The sequence below is a fragment of the Corvus cornix genome, chromosome 1 (assembly GCF_000738735.6).
Source record: "Corvus cornix cornix isolate S_Up_H32 chromosome 1, ASM73873v5, whole genome shotgun sequence".
NCBI lineage: Eukaryota > Metazoa > Chordata > Aves > Passeriformes > Corvidae > Corvus > Corvus cornix.
Genome location: NC_046332.1, coordinates 52199676 through 52217026, shown reverse-complemented (window position 1 = coordinate 52217026; position 17351 = coordinate 52199676). Strand labels below are relative to the sequence as shown.

Sequence of the window (17351 nt, the reverse complement as noted above, 5' to 3'; positions counted from 1 at the left end):
CAGTGGGGTTTAAACAGATTAAATTGCAGGAACAGGTCCTCAGCAATGACTAATTGAAAGTCAGTGAGAGTGTTATATTAACAGAGTCATACAGTGTCCATACAAGACTTTTTCTTGCTCTCTGAAAAAGGTCTAAATATCCTAGAAAAGCTTCAAGTTAGAAAAGAAATTTTAATGTTATCCAAGTTCTTAGGGCAATACATGTAAATAGTACTTATAACAATGGGGTTAAAAACATGTATCTATAAATCCCTAATGCACACAATGGCCTAGATCTTCATCCTTCATAACTCAGGCTCTTGATCAAGTGCAACTATTTGCCTTCCATCAGGTTCATGCATATTTCAACAAGTTTGGCAACCTGAGTACAGTCATCAATGACAAGTAAGGAATCTCAAGCAGAGGAAAAATCTGTATCTGAAGAGCATAGTATGTTAAAAAAAAAAAAAAATCAGCTATCAGAACCAGAAATAGACAAAAAATGAATAGTAACAAACTTGGGAAAGGTGTGTATTTCTGTAGTAGTGCTAAAGGGTAGGTTACACTTACCAGGATGGGACATAACAAACAGACCATGAAACCGGGCTTCGGTCTTGAAGTTGACAACCAAGCGCCCCTCTTCGCTGATGCGCATGCTGGTTGGGAACAGGGAACCTGCCACCACAAACCAATTAACAAGAGTGATCCACTTGCAGGGGACAGAGGAATCACACTCCTGTGAAACACCAGACCTTGCCATGTCACATGTTTGGGGGGGGGCCCACTGGTACTTTTTGGGTTGACTCCAGATTCTCCTCAAACAAGAATTTACACAGCAAGGCCTTGAGTTTTCACGACATGACACAGCTTCCAAAGCATATAGGGAACTTCCCTCCAAAGTCATGCTTCCACATGTTACCATGGACCCCCGCAGCTGATGTAGTAGACTGAGGAAAATCCACACATCACAGTCTGGGCTTGGGTTCAGGCAACAGCATGGTCAGCTACCAGAGGAGGTCTGCAGAAGGAAGACTTTTGTTTTCACCAAGTATTCAAGCTGAATTCTACCAATGAAAGCTGCTTCAGAGATACCCTTTATCAGTGCCTCCCTGCCTACTGTGCCAAGGCAGCAACCACCAGCATTAGTTGCAGCAGCTGGTTGTGACTTCCACAGTAATCTACTCTAGGGTGCTGCAATCTGTGAAACTCCTTCTGACAGGCTTTGTATGTCATGTTGGCAATTTTTGGCATGAATTTGGCACAAAACACAGGCCTTAGGTATTCTAATTTCAGATTACAAGATCTTGTTTACATGTCAGAAGTGGTTTACTGCTGCAGCTTGAAGACAAGACCCTTTCTCTCTGGAGTTCTGCAAAGCTTTAGAGCTCAGGTATTTCCTTCAGTGCTCCCTTACAAACAGCCAGTGATGTACCACCATTCTGCATGCCAGGAAAAAGAAGGGAAGAAGAATGTTCCCCCATGAATTTGCTGGAAACCTAACACACCAATGTGAATGTATAACACCTGTACAAAATCATCTGTACCAATCATATTTATAGAAATATCTGTATCTCCATGCATGAATTAGGGCTTTAGAAGACCTTGACTGCTTTACATGTTACTTAGAATTTATGTAGGACTACTATATGAACTGACAGTTATGGAAAAAATATGGAAATTAGTTAACCCCTCCCTGCCCAGAAAAACAACTTCTCAAAAAATACTACCCAAATGAGACTGGGATATGTTGGGGGTTGTTTTGCTCTGGTTGTTTTCAGAGGGAACTGACAATGTTCAGCACCTCCAAAGATGTGGCCATCAGCTTCTTAAACAGAAATAAAAAAATTAAAGCATCAAAGACGGAAAATGCATAGATACACCACATAACTGCTGAGACAGAGGATTAGATCTGGTTGTTATTTGGTGACTAGCACACCACATGATTTGTGGCATGTGGCTTATTCTTTAGGGATGGCATGACGTGCTTCATTCTTCATGCACTGTAGATTCCCCTTGCTGCTCCTCATTTCCTGCTCTTAACATAAGGACAGAAATGGCATAGCAATGATTTCTGTAGTTCATATACAGTTAGTAGAAACAAAAAGTGATTTTAGGTTCCTAGAGTCCTGAAATTGTGTAAGTCTATGTACATAATTACAGCTGATGCCTGTATTCTAGTTTAGGTTGAGAGAGATAGGAAACACCTGAAGCTTAATGCTGGGAAATATTAAGTAAATTTGCTTAAAAAGACCAATGAAGCACAGAGGTGTATATTTTAATATACATGTATATATATGTATATATTTTAATCCTGCACATAAATCTGTATGTCACTATTTTAAAAAAATAAATTAACTTTTTTAAAAGATAAATTCTGCAATGATAGAGTTGGACTTGTTGACTAGTTATACTCACAAACATTTACTGACATTATCTAACACATTTACAGAATGTCTCACAGTTTACTACTCTCACATAGAGGACAGGCCTCCATTATGTAGTTCTGTTGAATTCTTTTGAATGTTCAACAACATTTTCAAAATATCACTAGTTTCTGAAACTGGCCATTCAAAGTAAGAAAAAAATGTATCACAGAAAAACTTCAATTATTTTCATTAAAGAGCAAACATCTTGTGTGCTAACAGAATTTGGTTACATAATGTACCTGAAGTTCTGAGTAGATAGAAATGTTTTAATTTTTGCATGTGTACTTCAAATATAACAATACAATTGTCTTTCTTTGCAGTAAAAGAGCTGATGTCAACATTACATGGTTTTCATAAAAACTCCAGCAGAGACCTGTGAGTGCAAGGAAATGACAGACTGCAACTGATAATAACCGAGAATTTTAGGTTTTTGTTGGTATTGGAATGATTGAAAAACCATCCTACTGTGTGCAAATTATAATCTTAGTAACAGAGCATGAGTTCTATGCCAAGAAGCCCAACACCGACCTTGGAGCTCTGCTTCAGGTGGGCTCCCGATCCCATCCTTCCACAGGATGGCAGTGTCATACACGAAAGTCAGCCGGAGCTCTGACTGCAGGTCGAAATGCTGCCAGCCTCCGACGCCCACAGGAGAGTGGAAAACGTAAGAGACGTACAAAGGGACTCTCAGCGTGACATAGGACTGCACTAGGTTGAGAACCTACAAAAACCAGGATTGCATATTAAGGTTAACGATCGTGAATGGCAGCATCACACAGGTAAGCTGAATGCAAGAGAAAGGGAAGACAACTTGAAATAAATACTGTGACTGAATCTAATTCTCTCTTTTTGCAAATTATAGATGAAGTGCAAAACCACGTTTCAGAGCTTACATCGCTTCAAGCTTCATCTTTGTACTTCAAACTGATAAAACATAATTCCCTCAATTTTGACTCACCATTTTTGCTCAGGTTTTTTTAGTCAATATACAACATAGCTACTAATGAAGGCACTAGAAATTTTTCAAATATCCTTTTTCATTTGCTCTATGGTTATGCCTTAACCAACTCTTTTGCTTACATTCTTGTTACTATCAACTAAGAAACACTTCTGCAAGATGCTGAAATTGCTCAGATGTCATTGCAAGACTGAGTCCTTGGACTCTACTAAGTCATCTCTGGAACTCTTTGTTCCTTTGTGCATGCAAACACTGCATGCAAATACACAAATCATACAGTTCCTCAATGTCTGGAAGAACTAAAAATAATAAGCAAGTTGATATGGATATAAAAATAGAGCCTTTCTGTATATATTGTACTAAACAATTGCGCTGGAATTATCAAAGAATTAAATATTTTTCATGTATATTTTTATGAAAAAAGGGCAAGAATAATAGTTTCTGTAAGCTGTCACCTCTTAAGATAGGTCTTACATGGATACACCGATCTAAACTTCTCTGAAGAGACTTCGCATTTATGTTTGGTTACAAATACTTTGTCACTCTCATATCTCTGACTCAAAATGCGCAATCCCAGATCCTTTTAGACCATTCTGGGTTTTCTTAGAAATATGCGTGAAGAAGGCATTAAGATCATCTCCCAGTGGGAAACTTTTCAAAGTCATAAAAGTGGTTTAATTTTCATTTAGTTCCAATAGAAATTCCATATATAAATTTGCACATCTGAACATTTCCCTGATTACCTCACATGCTTCAAAAGAGTGTTTTGCACTATCAAAAATCCCCAGCATTCAGAGAAGTTTACAAGCTGTGTAAAATTCAAACTGTTTCTGGATTCCACCAGCAGCATGTCAAGGGGCTGAATGCCCATCACCTTACAGCTGCTTTACAATTTGAAATGACTGACAGAACTTTTACTAATATAATGTAACTACAAATTTACTGCTTGCACTGACTAAAAACTCTGACCTAATTAAGGACTTCATTAAGGCAAATGTTCATAGTTGCCACAACTCACTTTCACATGTGACACTCCTTGATCTACACACTACGCTACCAAACCCCTCTCAGCTTGTATAGTTTGACTCATTCCATAATATGTGCTAGCATTTAGACAGTAGTCATTTGGAAACACACAGTATCACAGAATCAAAGAATTGTTACAGGTGGAAGGAACCACCCAGTGATCACCCAGTCCAACCCCCCTGCCAAGGCAGGGTCACCTAGAGCAGGTTACACAGGAACATGTCCAGGTGGGTTTTGAATGTCTCCAGAAAGGGAGACTCCATGATCTCACTGGGTAGCCTGCTCCAGTGCTCTGCCACCCTCTGTGTTCTTTCTCATGTTGTGGTGGAACTTTCTGTGTTTTAGTTTACGGCCATTGCTCCTCACCGTGTTGTCACTGGGAACCACTGAAAACAGTCTGGCACCATTGAAAAGTAAAACACTATCACTGCAGTTGTCAACTGCAGATGCTGCAGTTGTCAATTATATTAATGCTTCCTTGATGGTTTTACATAAAAACAATCAATAGCTTCTATTTGGAACAGAAAAAAAAAAGAGTTTGGTTCTCTCTATATATTGGATGACCAATTGAAGTTAGACAAAAATATTATTATTTAGTACCATTTAATTTGCAAGTTTATCTTTGGGATACCTGCATGAGTATCTGAGCTGTTATTCTGGACACAGATTTACTAAATTGTTCCAAATAACAACATGATATTCTCACTTCTATAAAAAAATACATAGCAATGATGCAGCTGTCGAGTGTCTTATGATTTTCCTTTGATTCAGAGGTAACCTCCAAAATCTGTCATTTCCTGGAGCAGTATCAAGAACTGAATGAATACATTCGATTGTATAAAAAATGCATTACTATTGTAAGGTCATATCAGACAAACTGTGTTGGCTTTTCTCTCTGCCTTTTTGTTCTACATCGGCATGCTGTACAGTAAGAATGAGACACTGAAGTCAGAGATCTGAAATTTAGTTTGCTTACAAGGAAGAGACAGAAGTATGTGGAAGAGGATTTAATATATATCCATTATTTTCTTAAATAGAAGCACACATAATGCTTAATGATAGAGACTAGAATATCAAAGTGAGAATTTAATGACCTTGAGAATTAGAATAATAGTAGTGAGATGAAATCTTACAGCTTGAAGTATAAGGTAATAGAAACCAGTCACAGGGATTTCTGGTAGAAATGAAAGACATTCATTAGACACAATTGAGGGGAAAGAAATTTTGTTAGGTGAGTTGATCACATCATAACTATGACCTTCCTACCCCTCTCCATGTGCTATGATCCTAAGATAAACAGAGGAATGGGGTGGAAATTAGAAGCATGCATGCCATTATACAGAGCACTAGTGAGAGCTTATCTGGAACAGCTTTGATCATCCATGCTTGAAAAAGTCTTATTTGCACTGTAGACTGCAGAAAAAGAAATCAACATAATCAGAGGAATAGCAAAACTATCTGATGAGAAGAGTCTAAAATAGCCATGTTGTTGAGCCCAGTAGGACAAAGGCTGAGAGGGACTGAGAATGCTGTCTATATACATCAGAGGACTGAGTGCAGAGAAGGGCCACTGATGATGAAAGATAATGCTGACAAGGGAACAAATGGGCCTAAGATGGCCATGACAAACACAGCCTAGAAATCAGAAGAGTTTCCAGCCCTCAGTGTGGTGGCATATGACAAGATTAGTGAGGCCATGAAATCCTGTCAAGTTTTAGATTAAGTTTACTAGTGTTGGAGTGATACCATATAGACTTAAGACAGTGGCCTGGATAGAGTGATGCACAAAACTCCTTCTAGCTCAGTACCTTATGACATATCAAGCTAAAAAAACACTCCTCCTTCCAAGGCTTTTCTTGACTTTCAATGTATCATTGGCTCTTTAGGTATACTGTATAAAAAACAATCCATTAATGAGGTTTGTAAGCCACATTTTAGGGTTTTCTTGCCACCATTCAATGGGACCATAGTGTTAGAGAGCTCAGCTTCTTTGTACTGGTGGAAATCTAGTAGCAAGATCCCTTCTGGGGCAAATCTGCCAGAAACACTGCTCCTTTGAGATTACCACTGCTCTGTGTGGAAATCCGAAACTCTCAGTTTCTAGGACTGTAGAATTTAAAGGTTCTTCCCTTTTAGTAAAACCTGCAAGAGGTGTCTGGGCAGCAGGGCTGCTTGCCTCAGCCTGGGAATTTATTTGTGTACTCATGTGCTTCCATCAGTATTGCTGCCCTTACATGTGATTCATGGCATGGAGGGGGAGGCAGGAGTTCTTTCTAAAAGCTCATTGAGTTTTTATGCACACAAACCCTTCTCCAGGCACTCATGGATTTGCAGGTGTGGAGGTAAACCTACAACACTGATAGTCAGAGAATTACTGAATAAATAATTCTCTCTAACAGTAAATGAAAACTCTTAAGAGCCTCTCATTCCTACAAGGGGGAATCTAGTCTTCTGTAGGCAGAAGAGAAAAATCTGAAGACATGCTGTATGAAAGGATCTTTTTGATAGAGTGAAAATAAAATAAAGAGGAAGTCAACTGCGGAGGAAAGCAAAGTGAGCAGACACCTCCCCGCCCCCCAAATGAATAGATGGAATGTGTTACACAGATGGAGGAGTCTGACTTCTCCAGCCCTCCTAATAATGCTGTTTAGACAAACACCAGAAAACATTCTTTCCATTGAGTTATCTTTCTTTTCCAGCACTGCATGCAAAGCCTATTGAGAGTAGCCAGCTGTTCATTTTATATCTCAATGTGACACTGATGAAACCAAAAGGGTAACTTAGAGCTGTGTAAGTGTAGGATCAGCTTAGCTGCTGTGGAGGGACAGGACAGGTGCATTATGTATCCATACATCCTATGCACAGGAGATTTTACCAATTGCACTGACAAAATTACATTTGGTAACACTGATTTTAAACAATAATAAGTGGGCGTGAATTTTAGTCTTCTGATACCAGGAGAGAAATACAGACTACAGCTACACCCCAGATGAACTGGGGAAATTGTGTCTAATACTCCATAACAATGCCAGGTCTGGAGAACCTGAGAAGACAGAAGACAGAAATTGTTCCAAGCAGTGAACAGACTCTTACAGATAATATCTGGAAAAATTTAGAAAAAAAATCATCAGTGTACCTCAAAATTCACGTGTGTGAGAGAAGAACATGATTTATACCGGACATTGGTCTAAGAAGTAGAGCTTCATACTTTTTTTTTTTTTGGTAAGATAAATTATCACAGAGCATAAGGTCTGTTTTAGAATACTGACAATTCCCATTTAAGACTTAGAAAGTATTAAAGGGACTTTCTGTAAGTGTTTTTCTTTTCTTCCCCTTTCAGATGCAATCTGTCAAACTTCATTAAGTAAAAAACACAATTATTTTGAGCATCCGTCACATAACAATTTAGAATATCTACAATAAAAAATATTTTCAGTAAAGGGTTTGGGGCATGGACTCTGTTCTACATTTATAGTGTGCTTTATTTAGCTGCCTTACATTTCCAGAGGGCAGAACTAGTCAGAGTGTGTGTGTACAGTGATAGTACTGATAAAATCAGAATCAGACATTAGAAATAACACATGTTCATGTTTTATTTTATGTATCTCAATGAAACAGACTTTATGTAAAAATTGTCTTTTTATTTTCCAAATTACCCTAAGTCTCATTTTCTATTTCATTTACTTGCTATGTCTGTGAATTTGAGTCACATGAGCTTAACAATGTTATCAATTAACTGTTTACACAATGTCAGTATGGCAAAACTAAGATTTGGCCCCAAGAAGAACACCCAGACAGGTAGGTCACAGGTGAAATGCAAAGCAGGTTTGTTTGAAGAAGTCTGAATGGAGAAGAGAATGCAATACAGCCTTGAAACGCCAGTCCCTTGAAAAAATTTAACCTCTGACCTTATTACGCAGCTGGTGCATTCACTTTATAGTATTTTTTTTCTTCACAGCTTACTAAAAGCACATGTTTGCAGCTAGAGAAAAAATGTTTGTCTTTTAGTGAGGTTCCATATCAAGGGAACATGCGTTGTAGAGTTTTCTTAAACTTGACTGGGTGGCTAAAGTGAATACAAAAATCTGAAAACAGACATTTCTGTCTGTTTGCATTTTACAATATCCAGTGAAATTTTCAGAATAGGTGAGTTTTCATCTTAAAGTATGATTTTGGTAAAACTAGATCCAGTAAAGCTGGAAATATACTGTTTCTGTGTAATAAAAACCTTCTGCAAGCTGCCTCGTATAAGGTGCAGCAGTACATTAGTGATTTTAAAATCTGCAGATGGGATTTTGAAATGCTCAGTGCCATAACATGTGTAGCATAAATGTGAACTGAACATTTTGGAAGAAAGACATTTTCAGTTTGGGCCAAAAATAACTAGTTTTTGAAGAGAAAAAAGTGAACTGCTCAGCTATACTCAATTACCATAGTTTCAAGGTATAAATCTACACATTCAAGTATTTTAATATATGTTCTTCAACTTCTTATTCCTGTAAAAGACTTGATTAACAAGCTGTTGTTAATAAAATTAGCATGAATGGTAATTTCCTTGCTTCCCTATTCCAAGTCTGGAAATGGACTGTAACTATGGAAAGCAACATCCATATAAAAATACTTGGCCAGAACCACACAGAAGCCTTCATATGCCAAACGGCCTGGATATAGCAAACTGTTATAACAGTAGGAAATGAGATGAAATGATACTTCACACTCTATCAAATAAGTGTAGGCCAACACTTCAATATACACTTTATTGAAGTATGGTCACTGGTTTGGTTTTCACTGTCTCAGTTTTCACTGTCTCATTTTTTGCACTTCCTTTCATGAATATTTGTCATTGTTTTAGAACCTGTGTTTCGAGAATGTGAGATGTCTGTAGTACTTGACTCTCACAATGTCCCCATGAAGTAAAGTCCAGCCTTTATTAGCTACTTGAAAATACTGGAAGACTGCCCTCAAGTAGGTGAGTTCCCCCTTTTTAAGGCCTATACATATCCAAATGCAGACACTGAATTTCAGACTTTGACTGCAGGTTGACCTGAAGAAAACTGCTAATCATCAAAGCTGACCTTAACTTTAACAAGGACAGATCTCTAATCCAAACTAATTAGCTAAATTTAGAGAGGAACAGGTCTTTATTTTTAAATAGAAGTTCTTTAAACTGCACATCTAGTCCATGTTTAGATACATAAATGCCTGGTTTCTCAGCTATGGGCAGACCCCAGGAACAAACCGTCAAGCTGTACACTGAAAGGAAGGCTGCATCTAGCTCACACAGGGTTTGCTCATGCACAGAATAATTGAGAAAGAGAGTGGGTCACAATCAAAAGGCCTCAAAGGGAAAAAAAAAAAAAAAAAGAAAACGAAGACCTTCTCTGTATGTATTATGACAGTTCATGAGTTCATGGGAACTGGCTAAGACAGCTGCAGCCTTCAGCAAACACTAGGAGCTGTGCCAGAAGAACTACACCAGCTGGAGGTCTCCCACCTCACTTCTTGCTTACTAAAGTTCATCTTCTTCCCCTACCATAGCAGGAGCTCCCATAAAGTGAAGGTCCACATAATTTAAGACATTGCCAGTTCTTTTTGTGAAATCTCTCTCTCTGAATCAACATGGCTGTCTTTGTTTGACCATACAGGTACTGGAGAACTAGAATCAAGAAACAAAAGTGTGAACCTAAAGATCTAGCCAAAGTATCTGGTAAATTCAAGATATTAAATTTGCAGTGGTAGCAGGATGTGGTAAGAGTGTTTTTGTTATTTATCTGTTCTGTCTGTATAATAGAATTTAAGCTTCCTTTGTCTGCTAAAAAAAATGGTGAAAACCATAGCTGCCAGCTTTCCTCTCACAGAAGAGGATTATTAATTGTTCACTGAAGGAGAAAAAAACAACAATGGTGACAACCACAGAGATAGGGCACTGACTGCCTCCCCTCTCAGCTGGAGGGGGTCATGTGAAGATAAAGACCAAACCTGGAGAAGAATTAAATGGAGGTGGGGAAAACAGGGAGGGCAGTGAAGCGCATACCAGCTGTGGGGCAATGCTTCACCGCTAGAAGTAATTCAGCTTGATATTTCACTGAACACACTGTAACCTTTTATCCATAACCCAGAAGGCACTAAAGGATGACTTCAGCTGCAGTTTCATGGCTCTCACAGCTCGTGTTCATCCCTCTCTCCTTGTAAACGAGAGAGCTAACAAAAAGTACATAATACTTCTGAAGCCTAAGGAAAGTACAGCTCTCTTCTCTGGCCACATTGCCACTTATGCATGTCCTCCAAAACTGAATATACAGCTTCTTCCAATTTACTGAAATATTGGAATGGTACTTATTTCCTCCTCTGTTTATATTCACACAGACATAAATAGTTTTTATTTAGATACACATTTGTCTAGGGCAGCTATTCAGCCTTTTCTCTAAAGGACACAGAAGTATTTAAAATGGAAAAGATGCATACCAGGTCTTCCTTCCTTTTCACCGAGGGAGAAGTGGCTTGCATAGTTACAGATGCTTCAAGTTCTGTGTGCTTATGTGCTTATGGCTGTGTTGCAAGGGAAATAAGAATATATGCAATAAGCATATTGCCTGGGCATAAGGAGATAGTCAAAGGAATGATGAGTCAAAGAAATGAAGAAATTAAATCATTCTAAGAACAGTGAAGACTGCTGTCAGTTTTATCTTGTGGGAATGTGTAAGGTTTACATCCCACGCTTGGATGCCGGCCCTTTCCCTCTGACAGGTTCATAGATCTAGTGGAATGCACCTGTAGGAGGATCTGCTTTCAGAAGAGGCCAAGCCTAAGCAGATCCTGGACAGTGAGCTTCCAACATCAAGGCAGAGAGCTTGAACTGGTCTCTGGAACAGACAAGGAACCAGAACTGATAACAAAGCACTGAAATGACATATCCATCAAGGCCTCTGTATCTGAGAAGGGCAGTAGCTTCGTTTTGTTCTCATCTTCTGATTTAGAGCATGTGATCTCTAGTTAAGAGGGGCAGAATGTTGGGAAGTTAGCCAAGTGCTGAAGAGCTCCTGGTACAATTTCCTGTCAAGCAAACTGACTGTGTGATTACCTGTGAACACCCACAGAGTAAGGTGGACTTTAGGCATGTAATTGTAACAAAATCAAAACAACAAAAAAAATCAGTTTATCTGATTAGATATCTGTGTCCATTGGTGACTACACTTTTAGTAGTAAATTAGGTCTTTCATTGCACATGCCTATATGTTTCTGTGGGCAACGACGCACTTACCACATCACCTTTATGCCATTTGGGACTAACAAAATAAGAATTTGTGCAAATAAGTCTACTGAGGTCTCACAGAAGATGGATCCCTGGCAAAATGTCAAAAGAGCAGAGAAATTAAGGCCATTTCACAAAGCAGGCTCATTCTTTTCACAGTGGTTCAACAAGGAATGCTTGTGTATTCCTAGTGTAGGAAAGTGAGTTAGCTGTGGATAGACTTCTCTGAGTCCTTCTTCCAGCCTGCAGCATTATTCCCCAAATATATTTTTATGTACATAAACTTCATAGTTACAGCCACTGTACTCCAGAGCCTGAGTGGGATCAGACAGGTTTATACAGTAATTATACAGGGAAGAGACAGGGATTAATTTCACTGTCACTGCTCCAGAAGAAATGCTGTACCCTTTTGCTTCCACATTACAATGGATTTCTAGAAATCATTTTCCAAACTACACCTGAAGGTCTCTCCAATCTCTTGCTTTTAACTCCCCAACCAGTTTCACAGCTCTGTTCTTTAGCCATTCCATACTGGCAGCTTCTTTTGCTTTCTGAACAAGTTATTTTCTGCTGGGTAATGCAAGACCACTGTGCTGTCTGCACTGATGGGTCATGTTACCCAGTGAACAAGAGATCAGCAAAGCCAAGCTGCTGGTAGGACTGCAGTCCACTGCTATTAGTAAGAAGTCTTTTCACAATGTTTTAAAACTGCTTTTTAAGACATACCACAACTAATATTAAAGAACCCAGGGCTACCTATGTGCTAAAAGCAATTCTTCAGAAGGCTTTCATTTTAAGAAAAGACTAAGCTGGTTCACTATACAGTAAAAGTGGGATTGGTTTGTCCCAAAATACCCCTGTAGTGGGAGAAAATCATAGCAAATTTAATTCAAACCAAATTATTCTCTTATTTCTACTACCACAGATTAATTATAAGGGAAATAGTATAAGAACACACTACAAAACCAAGAACCAGTTTCATACCTGTCCATCTGTCCCAATGGTGCCTCCACAATCTGTGAGGAGCTCAGACATGTCATAGTAGCTAATAAACTCCCACAAACAGGCTTCCAGATTCAGGTTGCGGTAGAAGCGCAAGGTATTGAAGCCTCTAATTGTTGGGCTGTACTGGTAGGGAACGGTCTCTCCAATCACATCTAGATTCTTGGCAGCATCAGTTAAAAAACCATGGTGGGTCTTCACTTCTGTGTAATCCAACAGGTTGGAGCATTTATGGTTTCCAACTCTAGTTCCATCAGGGCTAAGTGTCAGCTCAAAGTTGGAGAGCTCTCTTGTAGAAATAACAGGCAGCATGCCTAAAACATTAATTTATAGCACTATCACTAAATGTCAGTTGTCAGAACTGCTTAATTTAGCCAAAATTTGTCAGACATTAAGCCTGTTATACAGTGCTTTTGTATTTTGTACTTACAACAGTTACTGTACTTTAGAATTCAAAGAAAGTTGATATGTTAAGTACGTATGAGAATTTTACCCACAATAATTGTCTGTATACTATGAAAAGACAAATAAAATATTTCCAAACATATTAATATATTAATATACAGCATATTAATATTACAAAATATTATTAAATGAAAAAATTGTGTGATTTTTTCACAAGCACCTAGTAATTAAATGGTGTATTTCTAAGCACTTCAAAGGAGTTTTACAAAGCTTAGGTCTAACCCAACTTATGTAATTTATGCAATTAATCTGAAAGCGCTTTTCTTCACATCAGACTCTGTATCAGTACAGTAACTCATGCACCTTGTTGCAAACTGCACTTTTTCATTCATAACATTTTTCTTTGGTCCCACCATTAAAAGATTATATTATTATTTTGTCTATTTAAAATAATATGACCAATAAAGTAGCTCAAATAACAGCATACTGTATAAGTTTTCTTAACTCCACAGCTGATTTTCTCATACCATCAATATGTGGCATTGTGACTGTCAGTTTGATGAGATTGGCATAGTCAGGATCTTCTGGGCCAGTGTAGCGCAGTTTGGCAGAGAATGGTTCTGCTCCAACTACTCCTGATATACGAGGCTGACAAAGACCTAATGGAAAAAAGAGAAAGCAACCTTACTTTAAGTCCATAGGAAACAATCTATACTTTTTTCCTTGCACTACTTTAGATGTACTTTTCTTCCACTGTACAGGTATCCAGAACAACGAGAATTTTCTTGAATGAATAGTAAACACTTTGAGAAGCATTTTCCAGAGGTTTCGACAGGAGTTTATGCAAAAGAGGATTCAAACAAAAATCATTCCTTGATCAACAGGATCACATTTTCAGAACACGGTGATGATATTGCATCTGTGCCTTTCCAGTTGTATGTGTCAACCTTACTTGCAAAGTCAGTGCCAAGTTCCATACGTTCTTACAGAGGTCTTCAGAGGCATATGTTTTAACTCCTTCCACCACCCTAAGTTTTACGGAAGATACCTGGCCAGTGTTCAGTTGGTTTTGGCACTGGATTGGCATTCTGTGATATGCCTTCACAGAACTTTATGAGCCTCCTGATCCATTAGTAACAAAAATGTAATTAGAAAAATTGTGTCAAAGGAAATGTAGAAATACTGTGCTTAGAATAGAGCCAGCTTCAAAGCTGGATCAAGTTGCTTAAGGCCTTGTTAATTTGAATTTTGAGTTTCTCCAAGGAGAATGCGCAACTTATTTTGGTAATCCTTTCCAGTGTTAGTTCAATGTGTTCCAGTATTAGTCCCAGTTTGTAGGACCAGAAAATTAGGTTTGTAATCATATGATCAAATTCTAGTTGCATAGTTCAATGCAGAAGTGTGTGCATTCTGGCCACTTTGTCATGTGATGGCCAAAGGATCACAAGGTAGTCTAAGTAAGAAACAAGCAGCTATGGAAAATCAAAACTATTCTCTTTGCCCATTCCTGAGGGATTTCAAGAAAACAGGACACAGGGCCTTCCTCTTGGAGTGCTTATTGGCTCTGGTGGACCTCATCTTGCTCAGTATCTCCAAGTGGGAAACTTCTGTCAAGAGGGAACAAAATGTCTTTTCTGCACATGATAGCTTTTTTTTGGTTGGTTGGTTGGTTGGTTGGTTTGGTTGGTGATTTCAGGTTTTTTTTCTCAAATGCAAATAACATTGCTAAAGAGACTAAATGCAATTCTTTTCACAATCTGTCTTCCTTTGGAGAATTTGGTCTATGCACTGGAGGTCAGGCATCCTCAAAGTGGAAAATAATCAGGATTTTGGCAGGTTGCTTTGCTCATTGCACTTTTTTCCTTCCACATCAGAAGTTAGCTCAGGTACTGGAAGTAATTTATGCATGATAACTCAGTCCTGAGCCTGGGCTAATTAGCTCTGCTAATTTGTCAAGTGTAATCCAAATAATTCATTATAACACGAACAAAGCCAGTCTGTTTCATATAACAAAACCAGCTCACACAGCACAAGTTTGTCTGTCTTTAACACACACTACAGAGCACTTCATAGACAACACCCTTAGGCAGAGTCCTCTTTAGGGTGTAGGATTCCTGATTAGTGCAAAGATGACTTGAGTCTACAGTCAAAATGTGGAATAAAGGACAGGGGTAAAGAGAAATTCCATTCCTCAAAGTTCTTAAAGCCCAAATTAGTCGAAAATATGTTTTAACCAAAATATTTATTTGAAAAGGCCTAGAAAATGAAAACAGTATTTCAAATGAAAAATCATGGCATTTATCTCACACAAACTTCAAGAGTTAGTGTAGCTACAAAAGCAGCAAAAATGACACAAAGAGCCAAAAGGCTGCAGAAGGGTAATAAAAGACAGTGTTTTGCAATTGACCTTGTTTGCTGATAATTACACATTCTCCATATTATACAATAAACAAAAGTATCTGTGATTTCTCTAACAAAATAGCCTGTGCTGTCAGACTGTACTCGTGTGCATGTCAGTGCTTCACCTCTGCTTCATAATGATATTCAGTGTAAGTTTCAGGAGCTGGCTGGGCAAAGGAGGTAGACTACATTAACTCTGCTGGCTGAGAGAATGCAGCACCAGTTCAGCATTGGTTAGGTGCCAAAGGATCAGAGGGGATACAAAGGAAGTATCAGAGACAGAAGAAGGATGAGTAATTATAACTGCTTTGACCAGGGAAAAATTTTGTCCATGCTCTGTTATTGGACACCAGTTGCTTTAGTCTTTAGTCAAGGAGGACAACAATTCTAACGCATTCAGTGAGGCCTGAATGCCAAATGAGGTTTTTCTTCTGGCTAGGCTTTCATATGTCACTCCCATGTGGATTCTCCAATGTCTAGTAGAGCTGAGACTGTACTGCATCATTTCTACAGTTAAATTCAAAAGCCAGCAGAAACCAGGTTTCACTAATTCCATTGCATGTTATATATTGTTCTCATGAACATACAAGTTTGCCATGTGGATTATTTAAAGATGTGGAGAAGCAGGAGAGAGGAAAAACATTTTCTTTATACAATGCTTTGCTGTGTTAAGTTTTGCATCACCTCTACGAACAACAGAAGAAAAGCTGAGACTGTAATGTTAAAATGCCTGACCATGTAACCAGCTTTTGTTAGGACTGAATTTGGGATCCAAAAGAGACCTGTGAATTTCGCAATAGGTGATGATGTCTTACCTTCTGACGTGCTTATAGTGACAATAGGGCTCATAAGCTCAAGACCCTCATTCCCATCTGAATTCACAGCACGAGCTGCACACTGGACACGAGAACCGGCTTGAAAGTAAATGGAGTCGAGTGTAATCATCTTAGAGGAAGTGAAGAAGGTGTCAAAGTCAACCTCCTTCATGGGGCTGGTCACACCATCGGGGCCAGTGGGGGCACTCACAAGCCACCTGTACTGTGTCAGAGTATTATTGATGTTCTCACTGGCACATATAGAACCAGTCTTGTCAAAGTCTTCATACTTAGGATTACAAGCCTGCAGAACAAGGCAGATGTGTTAAGGATTTATTTGATTCATGGCAAAGGAATTCTAAGTCATCAAGAGTCACAAAACTCAACAGCATGGAACTGACAATCCCAGTAAATCTCATAAGAAATCACCCTATTTTGACAGTGATGTTTTTAGTACTGTTAGGGTGGATTAAAAGGTGTATCTAATTACGCTTATTGAAATAAAAAAAAATTATTTTAAATTGATTTATAGGTGAAAGCATGGCATAGTTATGAAGACACAAACTACACTCCCATGTACTACTTTAATTTGAACTTCTCCCTTTGATCTAATTCTGCAAATATACTCTGCGTTTCAAGATTTATTTTCTTTGATCTTTTTTTTTGATTTAGAAGAACCATTCAACTTGTGACATTCCTGTGAAAAAGGAATGTGTGAAAAACAAATTGAAGATGGACAAAAACATTCTTCAAGGTATATGAATATTTATGTAAACTTTTCAGTTGCAAAACTACTAGTGAAAAAAAAAAGAAAGAAGTCTGTATTCCTTCAGCACTCATTTTTCAGTCTGCGGTACTCATTGAAAACAATGGCTCATCTGTTATCTCCAGTGATTTAAACTCTGCAAATTAAGGCAGGATAATGCAGGAAATAGTAAGGTCATGCAATCACAAACACAGTGTGAGTATCAATATCAAACTGTTCTTAGTGAGGAACAAGTGAAACATCTTTCTATGCTTTTTGTCCTCCTGAAAATGGATTCATTATGCAGACAAATTAGATTAGCTCTAAGGATAATTCTAGCTTG

General features: G+C 38.3%; 1 protein-coding gene across 1 annotated transcript in view; it reads right to left on the bottom strand.

The window, feature by feature from the left end:
* Positions 1-17351, bottom strand: part of FREM2 (FRAS1 related extracellular matrix 2) — a 119744-nt gene that overhangs the window by 10556 nt on the left and 91837 nt on the right. Inside the window, exons 14-18 of the mRNA XM_019286310.3 lie at positions 16264-16567; positions 13576-13707; positions 12626-12957; positions 2934-3126; positions 550-654 (exon numbers count right to left, since the gene is read on the bottom strand). Coding sequence (XP_019141855.3) covers positions 550-654; positions 2934-3126; positions 12626-12957; positions 13576-13707; positions 16264-16567 — 1066 coding nt within the window. The remainder of the gene's footprint in view (positions 1-549; positions 655-2933; positions 3127-12625; positions 12958-13575; positions 13708-16263; positions 16568-17351) is intronic.